Here is a 19235-nt window from a genome sequence, read left to right on the forward strand (position 1 = left end):
TGACTCAGCGGGATTTTGGGGGCTGGATCCAGCGTTTTCCCTTCTCAGCCCCACTTTCGGCTGCTCTGGGTCTGGACCCTTCCTGCTGGAAGGAGCCGCATGGCAGGGAGGCAGAAAGCCCTTTGCCTGGATTAGCGTTTCTTCCCAAACGGGCCTCTCCTCGCCCGCTGTCGGCGGAGTGGGGGGGGTGCCCTGCGCCTGCCCGGGATTTTCCCTTCCTAAAACGGGAGCGCCTGAAAAAAAATATTCCTCCTCCTCCCTCTCTTGTTTTCCCCACCGTCGCTGCCGCCTCCCTGTCCCGGCACAGCCGCCCGCGGATTATGGGTACGACCGCCAGCGCGGCGCAGCAGGCAGTCTCGGCATCCCCCCTGGAGAGCGGGGCGCCGGGCGACGGCAGCATGGAGGACCAGCGCTCCCTCAGCATCCACTCCTTCCAGACCCTGGGGCTCCACAACAGCAAGGCCAAGTCCATCATCACCAACAAAGTGGCGCCCGTGGTCATCACGTAAGTCCTCGGCAGCCTCTTGCATCCCCTGGCTGCCGTCTCCGGACCTCTGTTCTTCCACACCGTCTTCCCTAAATAGTGGGTTTGGTTTTTTTTTCATCTTTACCGATGCCGTTATTTTTTTTCCCTTTGTCCCCCGCACGTGGCTTTTGCAGGTACAACTGCAGGGAGGAGTTTCAGATCCACGATGACCTGCTGAAGGCCAACTACACGGTGGGACGCATTTCCGAGGCCACGCTGGAACACTACCTCGTGCAGGTGAGCATCGCCGCCACCCCGTGCCAAAGCCGTTTCAGCCTGAGGTTTGGGGACCTCGGGGTTTTTGGGGGCTGATTTTGAAGATCACCAAGAAAAAGCCGCTTTTCTTCCCAGCCTGCTTGCTCAAATCCGCTTATTCCCTACCTTCTCCCTGCCCATCTTGTTTTGCAGGGGAAATATTTCATGGTCAGGGATGTATACGGCAAATTAGACGTCTTGAACACTACCGGCAGCTGCGGCGCTCCCAATTTCCGACAAGCCAAAGGAGGTTACGCCGTGTTCGGCATGGGGCAACCCAGCCTCAACGGCTTCAAGCTCGTCCTGCAGAAGCTGCAGAGAGAGGGCCACAAGGTTGGTGGGAGGGTGGAAATCGGGGTGGGAAAAGGCCGGAGAGCTTTTGGGCAACCTCTCTTCCCTCTTCGCAGGAGTGCGTCTTCTTCTGCGTCCGCGAGGAACCCGTGGTCTTCCTGCGGCTGGAGGGGGACTTCGTGTCCTACACCCCCCGGGGCAAGGAGAACCTGCACGAGAACCTGCAGCGCCTGCAGCGGGGGCTGCGGGCGGAGGGCTTGGAGTTGGCCATCCGCAAGGAGGTGAGGTGGGACGGGAGGCGGGGGGGTCGTCACCCCAGCGATAACGGGGTTTGTGCATCCCCCCCGGCTCAAAGATGAGCGGAGGGGTCGTCGGAGGTGGTGGGTTTTGACGGTGGTCCCCGTCTCCACTAGATCCACGACTTTGCACAGCTGAGCGAAAGCGTCTACTACGTCTACGACGACATCGAGCGCTTGCGGGATGAGCCCCATGCCGTGCGGGTGCAGTGTGAGGAGGACATCCAGGTGACGGAGGAGGTCTACCGCAGACCCATCTTCCTCCTGCCCTCCTACAGGTGCTGCCCTTCCTCCTCCTCCTCCTCCTCCTCCTCACACGTGGTCGGTGGCTTTGCTGTTGCAAGCTGGGCTGCTGCTCCTCTTGATGCCCTCTTAAGCCATGTGTCCTCCACCGCGGTGGGGACGAAGCACCCGCCACGGCCCCCTCCTCCTAACGAGGGCTGTCCCCATGCCCGGCAGGTACCACCGGCTGCCCCTGCCCGCTGAGGGAGCCCCTTTGGAGGAGCAGTTCGACGCTTTCATCCGCTTCCTCAGGGTGAGCCGAGGAAAAGCACCCGGTCCGTGGGGCCACGTCGGCTTGGGATTTGCTCCTGTGCCTGAGCAAGCATGCCGCCGCGGGGAGCGTGACTCCCTGAGAGCATCTCCTCCTGCTTTTGGGTTGATGCTGCTTGTTAGAGGATGCCTGCACCCACGGTTGCATCCCATTCCCATTGCTGTAGACCCTGCTGGAGAAGTCCGTGTTGTCCAGCTGCCTGTCCCTACCCCTGGCTGGAGGTGACCATCCCTCGCCACCATCCCTGTGCAGGTGGCTCTTCCCTAAATGGGTTTGGGAGAAAGGATCTGGATTTGGTGCGAAGGCTTTCGATGACAGAGCTTCTTTTTTTTTTTTTTTTTTTAGCCTGGGAAATCTCCGAGGCTTGGGGACTGGTGGTGGGAACATGTCCGCTGGGGTGGACAGGCCAACTTCTGATGGTGGCTGGGGAGGGCACGGGGCCGGGGGACGCAGCAGGTGGGCTGCCCGTTGCGGTCTCCTGGTCCATCCACCCCATCCCCTGAGCAAGGGGGAGATGCCACCCACCCCTCCGCGCCCGGGCAAGGCCGTCACCTCCACCCTGCCCGTTGTGGTGGCAGACCTGGCTCCCCTGGACGTCCCTGCGGACCCCATCCCTCTGTCCCTCCCTCCTAGGAGAGCCCCAGCCTGCTGCTGCGGGACCCCGGCAGACCCCCGCCGGCGCTGCTCTTCGGCTGCCAGACCGGCGTGGGCAGGACCAACTTGGCCATGGCCATGGGCACGCTCGTCCTCCACCACCACCGAGGAGCCGCCCAGAAGCCCGAGTAAGCGGGGCAGCCCCCAGGGCCAGGGCGGGGGGGGACGCCCGTGCCCCCGGGGCCGGTTTGATCTCCCTCTTCTCCCACCCCAGCCTCCCCCACCCGCCTAAAACATCTCCCAGGGACAGGCTTCGGGTCATCCAGACCTTCATCGAGATGGTCCCCAAAGGCCAGCAGATAGTCGAGGAGGTAAGGGGGTGCCGGTGACACCCCCGGTGGGGTGGGTGGGAGGCGGTGAGGTCAGTCCCCCCGCACCCGGGGCTCGCTGAGCCGCTCTCCGCTTTCTCCTCACAAGGTGGACGGTGCCGTCGCCTCCTGCTCGGAGATGCACGACATGAAGGAAGCCATCTACGAGTACAAGAAGAAGCTGGAAGGGATTGGGGAGGACTATCAGATCCAGGTACGTTAATTAGAGGGGCGCTCGGATGCAAGGCGCCTGTGCGGGGTAATTTATCGAGCTGTTTTTGCGCGGGGATGAGAAGAATGTAAATTCTGGAAATCCGAAGCTTCCTGTGAGCTGGAAATTTCCCAGGGACGTGAAAGCTGGAAGGTTGTGGAGCTTCGCTTTTTTTTTTTTTTCTTCCAATTGTTTAAGAGCCATAAAATGGAGCAGGCAGGGATTTGGGGGGAAAGCTGGCTGTTTTGGGCTTCTCCGCTGCTTCTGGTAGATGACCTTGGGGGCAAATAATATCCCATGCCCTGGTTTCGTCAGCTCTAAAATTGGAAAATCCATACAAGCCTAGCTGCTGAAAGTCCTTGGGAGTTGGGAGGGATCGTTGCTTAGAGGTTTTCCTGCAAATATAGTCACTCAAGGTCAAGCTTTTCTATCCGTAGATTATTTTATTTTTCCCCCTCATTGTTTTGAAAAGCCATCAGGGTGGTTTTCCACGCTGGAAAGCCGTCGTCTCCCCTGTCCGACCGCGGCTCTCCTCGCCGGGTGATGGGTGGATGGAGGGAGAACGCTCAGATGGAAACGCCGCCCCGATCCCAGCCTGCTCGGAGATTAATTTTCCCATTTAACGCGCTGAATGCGGAGTGGAAGTGCCAGGGCCGGTTGTAAAGGGCAATCTAAAAAACAGGCGCTGGGCGGCCAAAGCGAATAGGCTGGAGCAGAAAAGCGCTCTGAAAATGATTAAGTGGGGAAAGAAAACATTTACTGGCGCTTTTTTGGTGGTTGGTGCCAAACCCCAAATTTTACCCCCTTTTTAGGGTGGATTTGGGTATGTTCAGTGTGATGGCACATACTCTCTTGTATAGCGGGGGAAGCTTGGGCACGGGGCGGGGGATTTTCCCTGCTGCCTCGAAGCCTTTCCCCGACTCTTCCCCGCTGAGGAAGGCTGCTCTATGTCATCCTCGACGCCGGGGAAACAAACGGCCGGGGGACTGCCGTAAATTAGCCACGAGGAGTGTTTATTTGAAGGCTGCATGGAGCGAGAGCAGGTTTAAACAATGGCGAGGGGCCAGGAAAATGTGCTGGGGGGGAGGATGAGGAGGGGAGAGGGGCTGATGCTCGGCCATCGAAAAACTAGCCTGGGCTTGGTAGGGCTGGAGGGGCTGCAGGTGGTACTGGGGGGCTTTGCCGGGTGAGCCGGCGGAGCCCCGCTTGGTTTTGGGGAGAGGAAGGGCTCTTCTGGGCCCGGCGGAACGATCTCACTCTGGACTGTGGGTTTCTGCCCTGTGTTGGGGGTAAAAGCGGAGATGTAAGTCCTCCCGCGATGGTGATGCAGGGGTAGGTGCGTCCTGGCGTGGGATGCTGAGCCGCGGCCGGACCCCTGCGGTACCCGGCTCTTCACAGCTGAAACGCGAGCGGATCATCCCCCTTTTCATCAAAAGCCTATTTAGGGGGAATATTAAGAGATTCACCTCGGGTGAGAGCGCAGGGCTGGTTTTTATTGCAGGAACCCAAGCGCTCATGGAGAAATGCCGCTCTGCCGGCGGTGTCGCCGGCAAACCCGGCCCGGCTCCATCCTCGCAGGTTTTGTTTTGAGCTTCCAGAGCAAAGCCCGGGCCAGATTTCTCTTGCGAAGAACAAGTAAATATTCACGAGTCAACCACGTAATGTCAGAGGTGTGCAAGCCCGCTCGCCCAGCCCACCCCCGTGCATATACCACCCCATCTTATAGGATTTTCCACCGTATCCCGGGCAGGGCATCCCGACGGGCTCCCCAGGGATGCTCGCGGACCCCGTGCTGGGTGCTCCTTTGCCGGTGCCGGCATTGCGGGTTCATTTGGGATGCTCGGATGCGCAAACCTTGGCAGCGTGGGGGTGGTTTCCGAATGACGGAAAATCCCGAGGGTTTGAGCTTGTGTCCCCGGGAGGAGGGAGGTGTGCTGGGGCAAGCGCCTGGTTTGGGGAGGTAGTGATGAAGGTGATGAGGAGGAGAGCTTGCTTGAAGCCGGCTACAGAGGCATCGTGATGCTTCTGGGGATGACGGGAGAGAGGAGACACTTGGAAATGAAGGATATTACAGGGCGCGTGGCTTACGTCTCTAATTAATAAGCTCGTCTTGCTCTTACTTAAGTTTGTCTAGCATCACCCTTCATTTTGGGGTCTGCCACCCCCCATGAGATGCTGACCCTGGAGTGGGTCCTGGGGTCCCGCTGGGCTCTGAAGGCAGATGGGGGGGTCCCCAAGAGGTCCCTGACCATTCCTCGCCTTACCCGGAGCGTGGGGCTGGGAGGTGACGTCTCCGGCAGGTTCCCTGCAGCCCTTCCCACGGCATCGCTGGCACGGGGACCTCTCTCCTCAGGGATGCCGCCGCCCGAGCATCTCGGAAGGCCACGGAGGTGGCTGGCGTGGGGGCAGGACCTTGCGTTAACCAGCCCCCTCCTCTTGGCTCTCCCGTTAGCATCTGGACAGTGTATCTCCCTGGGACAGCAACGCCCCTTGGGTCCCGTTGGAAGCGCTCCCGGTGTGTCCTTGGGCTAAAGGGAAGGTTTTGTTTCAGCCGAAATGCAAATTTATGTCTTTAAGCATCATTTAATGTGGAAAACTTGAAATGCTTCATTTAAAGAAACAAAAAAAAAAAAGGGCATCAGAAACTATTCCAGATTGGGTTTTATAGTTTCCCCCCGCCCTTCTCGTTTGAAAGCGGTTTCTTTCCCAACAAACAGCTTGGTGAAGTTAGCGTGAATGTGCAAAAAATCCTTCTGAGCAGCTTAAGTGGCATTTCTGTCCTCTTTCCCTCAAAATCTGCCGCGTAAAAAAAAAAAATACGTCTCAGGCTTGTTTGCTACTTGCTTGTCTCTCTCCTAAGCCAGCCACAACTGAGCAGGTTCAGTGCTTTTTCCCCAGGCTCCCTCTGCTTGGGGCTGCGGGATGGGTCGGCGTTGGGCATCACGAATCCCACCTGCCTTTGCTTTCAGGGGAGCAGCACCAAAGAGTATTTCCTCCAGAGGACTTTGCAGAGCCTCGAACGCTATTTCTACTTGATTGCTTTCAACTACTACCTTCACGAGCAGGTAAAAAAACCTAAAAACCCACCCACCAACCCCAAAGAAACCACCCACCAACCCCAAAGAAACCACCCACCAACCCCAAAGAACCACCCACCAACCCCAAAGAACCACCCACCAACCCCAAGAAACCACCCACCAACCCCAAAGAAACCACCCACCAACCCCAAAGAAACCACCCACCAACCCCAAAGAAACCACCCACCAACCCCAAAGAAACCACCCACCAACCCAAAAAACCCCTCCTTTGCTCTTTTTTTTTGGCTTCCCTGTGCAGTGGGAGGGAAGGGGGTCTCCATCTCTGAGTTTTTCCCAAGCAAATGTAGTTTTTTTCCGATGGGGTTGTGGGTTGCGTCCGGGCAGGGGGTGTGAGCCCAGGCTGACGGCGCGTCCCCCCCCTCCCGGCCCCCCGCCGGCAGTACCCCCTGGGCTTTGCCCTCAGCTTCAGCAGGTGGATGTGCCGGCACCCCGAGCTCTACCGGCTGCAGGCGGAGATGAACTCATCGGAGCTCACTGTCACCGGGGATATCGTCACCAAGGGGACACGAGTGCTGGTGAGTGCCCATCCTGGATGTAGGGATGGGGCTGGTGGCTCCTCATCGTCCTCTGGGAATGGCACCTTCCTGGGATGCCTGCCCTCCAAGAGGTTTGGTGGGGTGGGAGAAGCGAGGGGCTTCCCTCTTGTAGGGCAGATGCTGAGTCTTGGGGTCTCTAAGTCCGTGTTGAGGTCTCCAGCTCCATGCTGGGTCTCAGGTCCATGTCCTGCCTGCATCCTTGGCAAGGATGGGCATGTGGCCAGAGACTCCCCCGTGCTCACGGACGTGTCTCGCCCTGCAGACGAGGTGCTGGAGCACCCCATAACATGAGCCTGAGCTGCAAGCCTTGCTGCAGCTTCACCCTTCTCGGTGCTCCTGGGTGGCTGTGGCAGGGGGAAGGAGGCCAGAGCTGTTGGTGGCTTGCTGCTGCTTTGGCGTGGTGCTGCTGCTTTGGCGTGGTGCTGCTGCTAGAAGAGCATCTCCCACCTTTGAAATGCAGCCATGCGGCTTTGAGCCCCAGCTTGCTGGGGTTGGAAGGGTTTGGGGACTTCTCCTGAGCGGGGACCATGGGTGAGAGGTGGTGGTGTGCCAGCAACCCCCCCTGCAAACCCGTGGGGAGGAGCTGCAATGCCGGGGGGACACCCTTTGCCCGGGCTTTGCTCCGCTGCAGGTGGCGGACGAGCGCTTCTGCCCGGACGTGCTGAGTACCGCCAAGGAGATGAGCGTGGCCAACTTCCGACGGGTGCCCAAGATGCCCGTCTATGGGACGGCGCAGCCCAGCTCCAAGGTGAGGCCCACGCACCCTGCAACGGGCAGGGTCGCCCGCAACGGGCTCCCAGCCCTCCCCATCACCCTTGCTGCCCCTTCCCCTAGACCCTGGGGAGCGTCCTGCGGTACCTGACGGACGCCAAGAGGAAGCACGCCCGCATCGTCTGGATCAACCTCCGGGAAGAAGCCGTCCTGGAAGGGAACGAGCAGATCTATACGCTGCGGGAGCCCGGGCACCTGGAGGAGCTGATCCCCGTGCCCGCCACCTCGCCCCAGCAGCTGGAGGTGAGCTCTTCCTGCCGGGGGGTGCGGGGGGCAGCGGGGGTCCTGCCTGTCCATCAAGGGCTGATCTCCCCCTCCCAGGAGCCCTCGTGGGCGATGTCTGCAGGCGTTGATAGTCCCTCACCCCCTGGAGCTGCCTGTTTTGGTGTTTTTCTTTTGGCAATGATGGTCATATTGGGTGCCGCACTTGGCTTGTGCCTTCCGTGTCTGCCGGAGGCTGGGGACAGCCCAGCTGATGCGAAACCAGGTGGTTGACCCGCTCTTTATCGTACTGCGAAAATCAAGGAGTCCTCCTGGCTTCACTGTCACTGCGTAAGAGTTTGCAAAGGCAGAGCAAAGTGGAGATCCTCCCCTGAAGAATTTATAGCACAGCTTGAAAGCGAGGGTAAAAGGCACCCGGGGAAAGGCGAGCCGATGTTCCCAGCTGGGTTTCCGGAGGAGATGGAGGAGCTTGGCTGCCAGCAGCAGCGCGGCTGCGCAGAGGAGCTGCCCGGGGTGGTGGGAGATGATGCTCCTGAGGCTCCCATCAAGCACGGTGGGGACTGTGGTCCTGGGCTGAAGCGGTGGCCAGGACTCGGTGTGGGGTTTTGAGCTGGCTGCGGGGTGTTTAAGAGGGATGTCGGCCTGCATCTAAAAAATATAATTAAAATCCTGAAAAAACTAAGAGGAGCGGGTCTTATGGTAAGGGTTTCTCCATCCTCTGCAGAAACTAGAGGCTACCCTGAAGGGCGACCTGCTGAAGTGCCAGAAGTGGCTGGAGGTCTACCTGGAGACGGAGAAGCAGATGAAGATGTTCAAGAGCTGCCTGACCACGCAGGAGATATTCAGCCAGCAGAAGAATGCCTGCCAGGGGCTGACCTACCGCCGCATCCCCATCCCCGACTTCTGCGCTCCCAAGGAGCAGGTACCCCGGGGATGGGAGGGTGCCGCCTCCTTCCCGAGCCGTCCCCACTGCCGCAGGGCCAATGTCACTTGGGTGCTCGGTGCCACTTGGCACAAGGGAGCAAAGCTGTGGTGGCATGCCCCGGGCTGGGTGTGGGGTGCTTGCAGCCCCCTGCCTTCGCTGGGGCAGGGAGGGTCCCCGGGAGACTCTGCGTGGAGACCCTGGGTGCTTTCAGCAAGCCAGGGATGAAGGGGAGCTGCTGGGCTAGATCTGGCAGCAAGGAGCTGGGAATTTTAACCTGGAAGCCGTGGGAGAGGGGGGGATCCCAGAGTGGGGAAGGCAGGTGGGCAGCCCGTGCTGACCCGTGGTGGGCTGCACCCACAAAAACCCACCGGCTTCGCCCCCGGCAGGACTTTGACCGGCTACTGGAGGCGATGAAGAGTGCCCTGGCCGAGGACTCGCGGGCAGCCTTCGTGTTCAACTGCTCCAGCGGCCGGGGCAGGACCACCACGGCCATGGTCATCGCTGTCCTCACCCTTTGGCACTTCAACGTGGGTACCGGGGTCTGCAGCTCCCCCCCGGAGCGGGGGCTGCCGGGGAAGCTCAGCACAGCCCGCAGCAGCTGTGGCACGATGGGAGAGCTAAAAGGAGCGTGGGGTGGGCTGCGGGGGGTGGATGCTGGTTCGTTGGCCTCTTGCTGTGCCTAGCCCCCAACGAGCTCAAGGAGAAGTGTGGGTGCATCCCTGGTGAGCCTTTATCCCGTTCCTGAGAGCTCCCACCCCTGGACGAAGGGTTAAGTTCAGGAGAGACATCGGACCCCCTTGCAGCGCGGATGGGCATAAAAGTTTGGGCTTCTCTGTTCGTGCAGAGGAGAGGTGGAGGATGCCTGGGGTCCTGGTGGGTTGAGTTTGGGGTCTGCATTTCTGCTCAGCTTGTTGGGCAGCCCCTAACGCACGGTCCTCTGACTGCTCCAGGGCATCCCCGAGATGAGCGAGGAGGAAATCGTGAGCGTGCCTGACGCCAAGTACACCAAAGGGGAGTTCGAGGTGGGTCCTTGGGCCTGACTCCGTTTCAGCATCCCCCACTGAACCCACTCCTTGCTACCTTAGCCACAGCGGCTTGTTTGGAGGGGCCGGGTCCTCTCCCGGGCAGGGATGGAGCAGGTTGAGGTGAGGAGGCACCCGGTGAAACCCCTGCCGCTTCTGCCCATGCTCCAGGTGGTGATGAAGGTGGTCCAGCTCCTGCCCGATGGTCACCGGATGAAGAAGGAGGTGGACATGGCCCTGGACACTGTCAGCGAGACCATGACGCCCATGCACTACCACCTCCGAGAAATCATCATCTGCACCTACCGGCAGGTGAGCGGCACCTGCGTGTCCTCTTCCCATCGGCACGGGTCCCTTGCACCCGGTCCCAGAGGGTGCAGCCGGGCTCCGGGACCAGCCCTGCTGAAGCTGGGTGGTTTGCTGAGCTTGAAGCTTTCTGGCATGTCACCAGAGAGGTGCCAAGGCTCTTTTGGTCATGGTCATCTGGGGCCGTCTTGCATCCTGTGCCGTCCCGCATCCCACCTGTCTGGTGCCATCCTGTATCCCAGCCAGCATCCCGACCAGCATCCTGCCTGTCTGGTGCCATCCCACATCCTGCCTAGCATCCCACCTACCTGGCACAGTCCCGCGTCCTGCAGCATCCCGCATGCCACCCAGCATCCTGCCTGTCTGGTGCCATCTCACATCCCACCCAGCATCCTACCACCCTGCATTCCACCCCATCCTGCATCCCACCCAGCATCCCCCCCCATCTGGTGCCATCCCGCATCCCACCCAGCATCCTGCCCATCTGGCACCATCCTGCTATCCCACCCAGCATCCTGCCATCCTGCATCCCACCCAGCGTACCCCCGTCTGGTGCCATCCCACATCCCACCCAGCATCCTGCTCATCTGGCACCATCCTGCATTCCACCCAGCATCCCACCACCCTGCATTCCGCCACATCCCACATCCTACCCAGCATTCCCCCCATCTGGTGCCATCCCGCATCCCACCCAGCATCCTGCTCGACTGGCACTGTCCTGCATCCCACCCCATCTCCTGCATCCCACCCAGCATCTCCCCTGTCGTTGTCACGCATCCCACCCAGCATCCTGCTCACCTGGCACCACCCTGCATCCCACCCAGCATCCCGCCCGTCTGTTGTTGTCCCGCATCCCACCCTGCATCCTGCTCACCTGGCACCGTCCAGCATCCCACCCCATCCCGCATCCCACCCAGCATCCTGCCCGTCTGGCACCGTCCCGCATCCCACCCAGCATCCTGCCATCCTGCATCCCACCCAGCATCCCCCATCCTGCCTCCCACACAGCATCCCGCCTGTCTAGTGTGGTCCTGCATCCCACCCAGCATGCTGCTCACCTGGCAGTGTCCTGCATCCCACCCCATCCCGCATCCCACCCAGCATCCCCCCCTCTGTTGTTGTCATGCATCCCACCCAGCATCCTGCTCACCTGGCACTGTCCCACATCCCACCCCATTCCACATCCCACCCAGCATCCCGCCCGTCTGGCACTGCCCCGCATCTCACCCAGCATCCCGCCCGTCTGGTGTGGTCCTGCATCCCACCCTGCATCCCGCTCATCTGGCACCGTCCAGCATCCCGCCACCCCGCATCCCGCCACCCCGCATCCCACCCCGCATCCTGCCACCCCTCATCCCATCCCACCCCGCATCCCGACCGTCCAGCGGCGCGCAGCCGGCAGAGGGCAGGGCTGGTCCATCCCGCTTCGCTCCCAGCCCCGAAGGCTCCTCCGGCTCCTCCGAGCTCGGGAGGGCACCCACCCACCCTTGGGAGGGCACCCACCCTTGGGAGGGCACCCACCCGTGCCCACGCAGGAGGCGTCCCGTGGCCAGCCAAGCCCACGGACTGCAGCCCGGTTTTAGGTGGGAGCTTCTGTGCAGCTGATGAAGGGGAGAAAGGATAATTTTGTTTAGATTTTTGGGGGTTTTATTTTGTTTTTAAGCTGTGCAACTATTTCATGGGGCTTCGGAAGGGCTGAGCTCGGGGCTCGGCATCATCCCCACCCGGGCTGGATCGACCCACGTCCCCGACAGCGATGATCTTGCCCGCAGCTGCCATCGACCCCTGTTTTCAATTAGTGGCTGTGAACGATTAACCGGGGGAAGAAAACACAAAGCATTTAATCACCCCATACCATCCGTATCTCCCCGGGTTTATGGGTTCCTCCGTGTTTTTTTGGGGCTGGGAGAGAAAACCTCGGCTCTGTGGGCTGAGCCGCTGGGGACTGGATATTTGCAGCAATAGCTCCTGTGAAATTATTGAGGATAAGTAATTTTATTTCATTTTTTTTCCCCGCCTTTATGCATTATGGGGAGGTGGCCACGTGGCCGGTGGGAAGTCTCACCTACTTTATTGTGTGCTTTGCTGCTGCGGAGCGAAAAATTCTGCCGTGCTAAATGAGCGGCTGCCCGCTTCTGGATTTAATTATGCTCGCCGGTGACCCCGCGTGATCCCCCGCCTTGCTGCTGGCTCCCGCTCTCCCTGTCTCTAGGCTCAGCCTTGGGGGGGTCCCGGGAGGAAGATCCCAGCGGAGCAGCATCGCCGGGCTGCTCCCGGTGTGGTGGTGGTTTTGTTTTCCGAAGACAATTCCCGCGACCTCCTTGCCTCTCTTCCCGGCGCTTGGCCGTCGGGACCAGCACGTGGGTGTTCCTGGGCCGTATCCTGTTTCCGGGCCGGCCGCATCCAGCTCGCCTTGGCAGCCCTGTGGGAAAGCGAGATAAGGAGGGAATCATCCGCTTCCCCTGCACCCTTTGCCCTAGGAGGAGCCTTTCGTTGCCGCCGGCGTTTTGCATTTCCCTCTCGGCTGCTCCATCCATCCCCTTGGATTTGGCTGGGCTGGAGGGATGCACGTGCAAACGCTTTAATTTTTATTGATACTTTTTTTCCCCGCAATGATGGGCAGCTTGAAGAAGAGAATTACGGGAATTGTATCGTCTAGGCATTGCCATAATGGACTTTTCATTAAGCCCTGCTTAGTGATAGGATAATAAAATGATACGTAATAGGGCAATGTGATAAAAATTAAATAGGATAATATGCTAAAAATAAATAAGGTAATGTAATAAAATGTTACATAATAGGGCAATACGATAAAAATTAAATAGGATAATATGCTAAAAATAAATAGGATAATGTAATAAAATGATACATAATAGGACAATATGGTAAAAATTAAATAGGATGATATGCTAAAAATAAATAGGATAATGTAATAAAATGATACATAATAGGACAATACAATAAAAATTAAGTAGGATAATATGCTAAAAATAAATAAGGTAATGTAATAAAATGTTACATAATAGGGCAATACGATAAAAATTAAATAGGATAATATGCTAAAAATAGAGACGATCATGTAATAAAATGATACGTAATAGGGCAATACGATAAAAATTAAATAGGATAATATGCTAAAAATAAATAGGGTCATGTAATAAAATGATACGTAATAGGGCAATACAATAAAAATTAAATAGGATAATATGCTAAAAATAAGTAGGATCATGTAATAAAATGACACATAATAGGGCAATATAATAAAAAATAAATAGGATAATATAATAAAAGGATAAATAATAGGATAATATAATAAAAAAGAAATAGGATAATAGAATAACATGATCAATAATGGGATAATAGGATCTGCTCTCTGCAAATACTGGCACGTAGGTGTGGAGGAGACACCTTTTCCGAGGGCAGCACCGCTTGCCTGGTGCCGCCACGAGCAGGGCTGCAAACGGCTTGAAGAAACCCCGATTTTTCCGAAGCCCACGGGTGGGAATGTTTGCATGCCGTGGCAGCGAGCGGCCGGGGAGGGCCCTAGAGAAAGCGGAGCGGGCTCATCCCTGCGGCGGGTGGATTGGCGCTGACACCAGAGCGAGGAATTGCTGCCCTTTTGGGATGGTCTGTGGGGTATGCAGTGGGATTGACTATGGGATTGGGGCTCTTGGGCTGCTGTTTATTCCTTGTTTATTAATTCCTGGAAGGGCATTGCTGCAGGGCTTATCTGTTAAAATAACAGCTATAATAATAATAAATTATTTTATATAATAATAATATATAAAATAATATATAATAGATATACAATTATATAATATATAATAATATATAAAAATTTATATATAAAATATAAATATATAAAAATATATATAAAAATATATAAAATATATAAAAATAAATAAATAAATATATATAAAGGATGCGCTTCTTTTTATCCCCAAAATGGTCCTCCCTCCTCGGCTGCAGGCTGGGCTGGGCTCCTCGGGGGGGATAACGGGGTGGGAGGGCTGACGTGTAGTGGTATATATGGCTTTTCCCTGGCACGAGAGATCCCCGTGGGTCCTCCACCCCCCCAAACTTCTCCGGTGGGCTGGAGAGCAGGACCCTGGGTGAGGACTGGGTGCAGGAGCTGCCCCTCGGCCGCTCTCCCGAAGCGGGTACCGCCTCAGCCGGTTTCTTGCTCCTTCCCAGGGGAAGTCAGGCAAGGACGAGAAGGAGACGCGGACGCTGCGGCTGAGGAGCCTGCAGTACCTGGAACGCTACATCTACCTGATCCTCTTCAACGCCTACCTGCATCTGGAGAAGAAGGACTCCTGGCAGCGGCCCTTCAGCCTCTGGATGCGCCAGGTGAGGCTTTCCCTGCCTGCGCCGCCAGCGGGACCGCGCTCCACCTCGGATTTACAGGGCGCTGGGAAGCCCCCTTTCTATTTCATATAGGATTTTTTCCAACGGTTGTCCAGCACATCGCGTCCGGTTCCTTCGCTCCGGCCGAGCTCCCGTCTCACCATGCTGGTGGCTCTCCGGGAAAGCCAGGCAGGTTGCTGGAGACGGCCAGCATCCCACCGCGGGGATGGGGTGCTCCCCCCCATCCCAAACCTGCCCTTTTTTTGAGTTTTCCAGGGTTTTGTGTTGATCTGCCAGTTGCGGCGGCAGCACCCAGAGGTGGGGGGCCACCAGCCAACCCCCCCCGAGCCCCTCTGCCTGGCTTGGTTACCTTGGCTGGCTCTCCTTGCCCCCAAACCCACCTCTAGTCTCTTCACAGCGTATGAAAAATACAGTATCCCGGCCAAACGGGGTGGGGGGGGTGAAAGGAAGGAATAATTAAAAGCAGCCCCGCTCTGCCCTGCCCGGCCGACGCGGGTGGCGCAGGGGATGGGGATGCCGGCACCGGGCGTCCGAGAGTCGTGAGGCTGCTGATAAAATGGAATAGGGAGTTGGTGAGACACCCCAAATTCTCCGTATTTCCTGCTTTTCATTATTTTCAATTATTTTGATCACGACGCAGAGGTTAGTTTTTCTCCCCCCGGGTTTGGGTGGTGCGAAGGGGGCAGCACCCGCCTTTGGGGAGGGGGGCAAAACCCAAATCCTCGTCCCTTCGCTCACCGCCGCCAGCGCCGCTAATTCGTATGGGTGTGTTCGATCCGCCGGGCGGGAGACAAAAGCGGCGGCTGCCAGCTCCGCTCACCGTGCCCCCACATCCCATCTCGCTGGAAGGGACCCCGGCCAGGAAGGCGGGGGGGACGCAGCCGGTGCCCACCCCGGCGCAGCGTCCTGGTTGTGCCGGTGTTTGCGTTGCCCGGTGGTTGGCGCATCTTCAATGCGGCATCTTTAATGCTTGAGTTTACATCTGCCCCCCCGGGTCCACCCCCCCCGTTCGCTGGAGGGGGGGAAATCCCCCCAACCTGCGGATAAAAGGAGCCTTTGGCCCCCAAAGCGCCCCTTCCCCCTGCGTAATCTCTGCGTTTTTAGCAAAAACAAGGCGCCATTGTAGCTTTTTGGCGGACGGGTGCCAAAGCCAACAGCCCCCTGCCACGGCTGACCCCGGCAGCGAGGAAGCGGCTGACGAAACGTATAAAGCGCGGCGGGAGGAAAGCTGGGGGGGGTACCTGGGTGGGGGGAGATGCTGGGGACTTCCCTCCTGGCTCATCTTCACCCTGGGAGGTGGCAAAAGCATCCCGAGGATGCCGGGGGAGTCCAATCTCTCTTCTCCCTCTGTTTTTTTAGGTGGCGGCGGTGGCCGGGGTCTACGAGGTCCTGAACCAGTTGGGCTTCCCCGAGCTGGAGAGCCTGGAGGGCGAGGGCGAGCCCCTGGGCACGCTGCGGGGCCGCTGGCGGGCGCAGGGGAGCACCTCCCGCCCCTTCCGCGGGGACTTCGCGTAGGGTCGGGGTCGGGGTGCGCGGGGGACCCCCGCTGCTTTCTCCTGGGGCGGGGGGAGAGGAAAAAAAAAAAAGACTGTTTTCCCAAAAATTGGGGGTGTGGGGAGGGAGGGGTGAGCCCCGAAACTGCCTTAGGAGGGGGGAATTTCTGGGCTTCTTTTGGACGCAATAAAAATATTGTAAATTAAAAAGCACGCCTTTTAGGCAGGCGCGTAATTGCGAGGGGGGTGGGATTTGAAAAGCGGCTCTGAAATGCCGGGATGCCGTCGCCTGAATTTGGTGGGTGCCGGGAGTCGTGCCAGATTTTTCAAGACCATCCTCACTTTCTCCCTAAATCAGTGCAGCATACACAAATATATATCTACACAAATATATATACGCACACAAATATACACAAATATATATATACACAAATATATATACACATATATATACACAAATATATATACACACATATGTACACAAATATATATATACACATATGTACACAAATATGTATATACACAAATATATATACACACAAATATATATTTATTTATATGCACACATATGCGTGTATATATGCATAGATACCCAAATATACATACACACATGCATATATCTATGCATATATATACATAAATATATATACACACACAGAGATATATATTTATGGTTCTATGTGTGCATATATATACGTATATCTGGAGCCATAACCACTTGTAGCCTGGATGAGGACCCGCAGAGCTCCCGGTTGCTGCAGACCTGGGTATTTTTAAGATTTGGGCATCTTTGTTGGTTCTTCCCAACTTTTTCCGTCACGGATGCGGCTGGGGGAAAGGCAGGCATGGCACTGGGTTTGGGGGTCCCCGCTGTCCCCCCCACCCCAGAGCTGTCTTTTCAGTGCCAAGGTGATGCTGGGGGGGGTTAGCTGCTCAGCAAAGAGTAGAGTTAAAAGGATAATTAATGTAGGGATTTATTTATGTATTTTAAGGAAAGGAGAAAGGGAAGAGTGAAAAATAATCAAAATAAGATGCTGCCGGTGGCGGGAGACGCAGGCAGCAGAAATTCGAACGTGGAGGGTGGAATGAGAAATATCATCTTTAAATAGCACGGGATGCTTTTTGTTTTAAACATCGGGACGGTTCCTGCTGCGGCTGTGAGAGCCCCGGTTCCCACGGGGTCCCTCCTTCTTTTTGACTTAACCACGCATTTTGCTTTTACTTTTTTTTGTTGTTTTAACGCAGAAATACCTGCTCGAATATTTTGTCCCTCGCCGGGTGTTTCAGTGTTTGGATAATTTGCTGCTGAGGCAATAGGACAGTTGACTTAGCGATGTGCAAGAGGCTGTCGGTGCTATTTTTTTCCCCTCTTCTTTCTCTTTTTAACGGAGCACGTGCTCTTCGTCTTCGCGGTACAGTACATCTCCGTTTATTCTACCTTACGAAAGGAACTACCTGTGGGCTCCTTGGCTTTCAGCCAGGCTGCAGACCCTCCTCCTGCCCCCCCAGCAGCAACCCTTGGAAGTCCTGTCTAATAGCCCTGACTTAATTAGGCAGGGATTTTAATTAGGAAATTTTAATTTAGGAAATCCCAGCCCCTTTAATCATGGTAACGAAGGCTGGAGCTTTGCATCACCTGGACCCAGGGGTGGGGGGGGGCTTCTTTCCGCTTTCCCACCTTCCGAACAAGCGATTTCCAACGCGGGGCAAAAGCAATTGCCCGGAAAAAAAAAAAGGCCTCGGGGATGGGAACGTGTTTGAACATGGAAAATCAGCCCCGCTGTGTTTATTTCTTCTTTTCCCTAGCTCCCTCTCCCAGATCATAAGTTAAAGGCAGCTCTGAAGGGTTTTTTTGGGGAGGCTGTTTCAGCTGAAGGTCTCATTGCAAGGCAGGGAGGAGCTCGGGGGGGTCCCAAGGTGGGGGGAATCGCTGGGAGACGGGGCCCAGCATCCTCAAAGGATGAAACAGCGGCTCCGGGGAACAGATCGGCAATTCTGAAAGTGGTCAGCCCGAGACAAGGCAAACAGGGGGATATCGAGCATATATTATATATATATAGACTATAGAATAATTCTAGAATGTGTGTTCTATATTAATATATATGCTATATATACTATATCGTATATAGCATACATTATATATTATTATATATACTATATTGTATATCGTATACAAGGTATATTATATATATAGTGTATATATTGTATATATATTATATATAGACGATAGAATAATTCTAGAATGTGTGTTCTAAATTAACATATATACTATATATACTATATCGTATATAGTATACGTTATATATTATTATGTATACTATATTGTATATCGTATACAAGGTATATTATATTTATAGTGTATATATTGTATATATATTATATATAGACTCTAGAATAATTCTAGAATGTGTGTTCTATATTAATATATATACTGTATATACTATATCGTATATAGTATACGTTATATATTATTCTATATACTATATTGTATATCGTATACAAGGTATATTATATCTATAGTGTATATATTGTCTATATATTATATACATTGACTATAGAATAATTCTAGAATGTGTGTTCTATATTAATATATATACTATATCGTATATAGTATACATTATATATTATTCTATATGCTATATTGTATATCGTATACAAGGTATATTATATCTATAGTGTATATATTGTATATTAATATATTATAAATATTATCTAGATTTTATTGTATAATAATTGTTGTACATAATATAGAATAAACATTCTAGAATTATTCTGTATAATGTATAATAGATCTATATAATAATACATATATATAATAGCTATTCTAGAGAACATCTAGAATATAAATACAAAGATATATTTAAAAAGCAGTTATTAGTAAGGTGCTGACCTCCAGCCTCACTGCAGTATATTCCCTGCCAGAAGCAGCATTTCAACCCAGGGAGACATCAGCAAGGGGGTCTGCAGATGGAAATTCTCACAAAGCAGAAACTCAAAGGGTGTTTTTGTGTTAAAAAAAAAAAAAAAAAAGGCTATTTTCCATCGGCGGGGTCTGCTAGCCGACCTTTTCACTGGCAATCGCTTAACGTGAGGCTCAGGGAGCGAAACAAGCCTTTATTTGTTTCACCTCTATATTTATTTCACCTCTTTATTACTCCTGACTCCTGTTTATCCCGTTTATTCAGAGCCGGCTTTGCTCGGCCAAGGAAAGCCCACGGAAGGAGCGCTCGTTGGTTGATTTCATTGATTTTCATGAAAACTGCTTTTCTGCAGGTTTCTGACCCTCGGTTAACTGCGTTACGCTCCTATTTCTCTGCTCTCCCCATCTTCTTGTTCAGGACTCTGAGCGCGGGAATACAGCCCAGGGGATCCCAGGTTATTTTGGGGCAGGTAAGTAAAT

At 54.8% G+C, this 19235-nt stretch overlaps 1 protein-coding gene across 1 annotated transcript; it reads left to right on the forward strand.

The window, feature by feature from the left end:
- The first annotated feature begins 320 nt into the window (after nucleotides 1-320).
- Nucleotides 321-15857, forward strand: PALD1 (phosphatase domain containing paladin 1). The gene is made up of 19 exons (XM_059821110.1): nucleotides 321-505; nucleotides 661-763; nucleotides 935-1114; nucleotides 1189-1353; nucleotides 1486-1646; nucleotides 1828-1903; nucleotides 2555-2703; nucleotides 2790-2886; nucleotides 2993-3097; nucleotides 6064-6159; nucleotides 6573-6707; nucleotides 7360-7476; nucleotides 7563-7742; nucleotides 8446-8643; nucleotides 9033-9173; nucleotides 9597-9668; nucleotides 9840-9980; nucleotides 14169-14324; nucleotides 15702-15857. Exons 1-19 carry the CDS (start codon nucleotides 321-323, stop codon nucleotides 15855-15857), a joined length of 2613 nt encoding a protein of 870 aa, XP_059677093.1.
- Nucleotides 15858-19235: the final 3378 nt, after the last annotated feature.

The sequence above is a fragment of the Gavia stellata genome, chromosome 9 (assembly GCF_030936135.1).
Source record: "Gavia stellata isolate bGavSte3 chromosome 9, bGavSte3.hap2, whole genome shotgun sequence".
In the NCBI taxonomy this organism is placed as follows: domain Eukaryota; kingdom Metazoa; phylum Chordata; class Aves; order Gaviiformes; family Gaviidae; genus Gavia; species Gavia stellata.

Excerpts from the sequence above, each read along its gene's own strand:
- PALD1 (XM_059821110.1), top strand. The coding sequence starts at position 321 with ATGGGTACGACCGCCAGCGCGGCGCAGCAGGCAGTCTCGGCATCCCCC. Across the intron at positions 1,904-2,554 it reads CTTTCATCCGCTTCCTCAGG|GAGAGCCCCAGCCTGCTGCT; the intron begins GTGAGCCGAGGA and ends CCTCCCTCCTAG. Across the intron at positions 2,887-2,992 it reads GCCAGCAGATAGTCGAGGAG|GTGGACGGTGCCGTCGCCTC; the intron begins GTAAGGGGGTGC and ends TCTCCTCACAAG.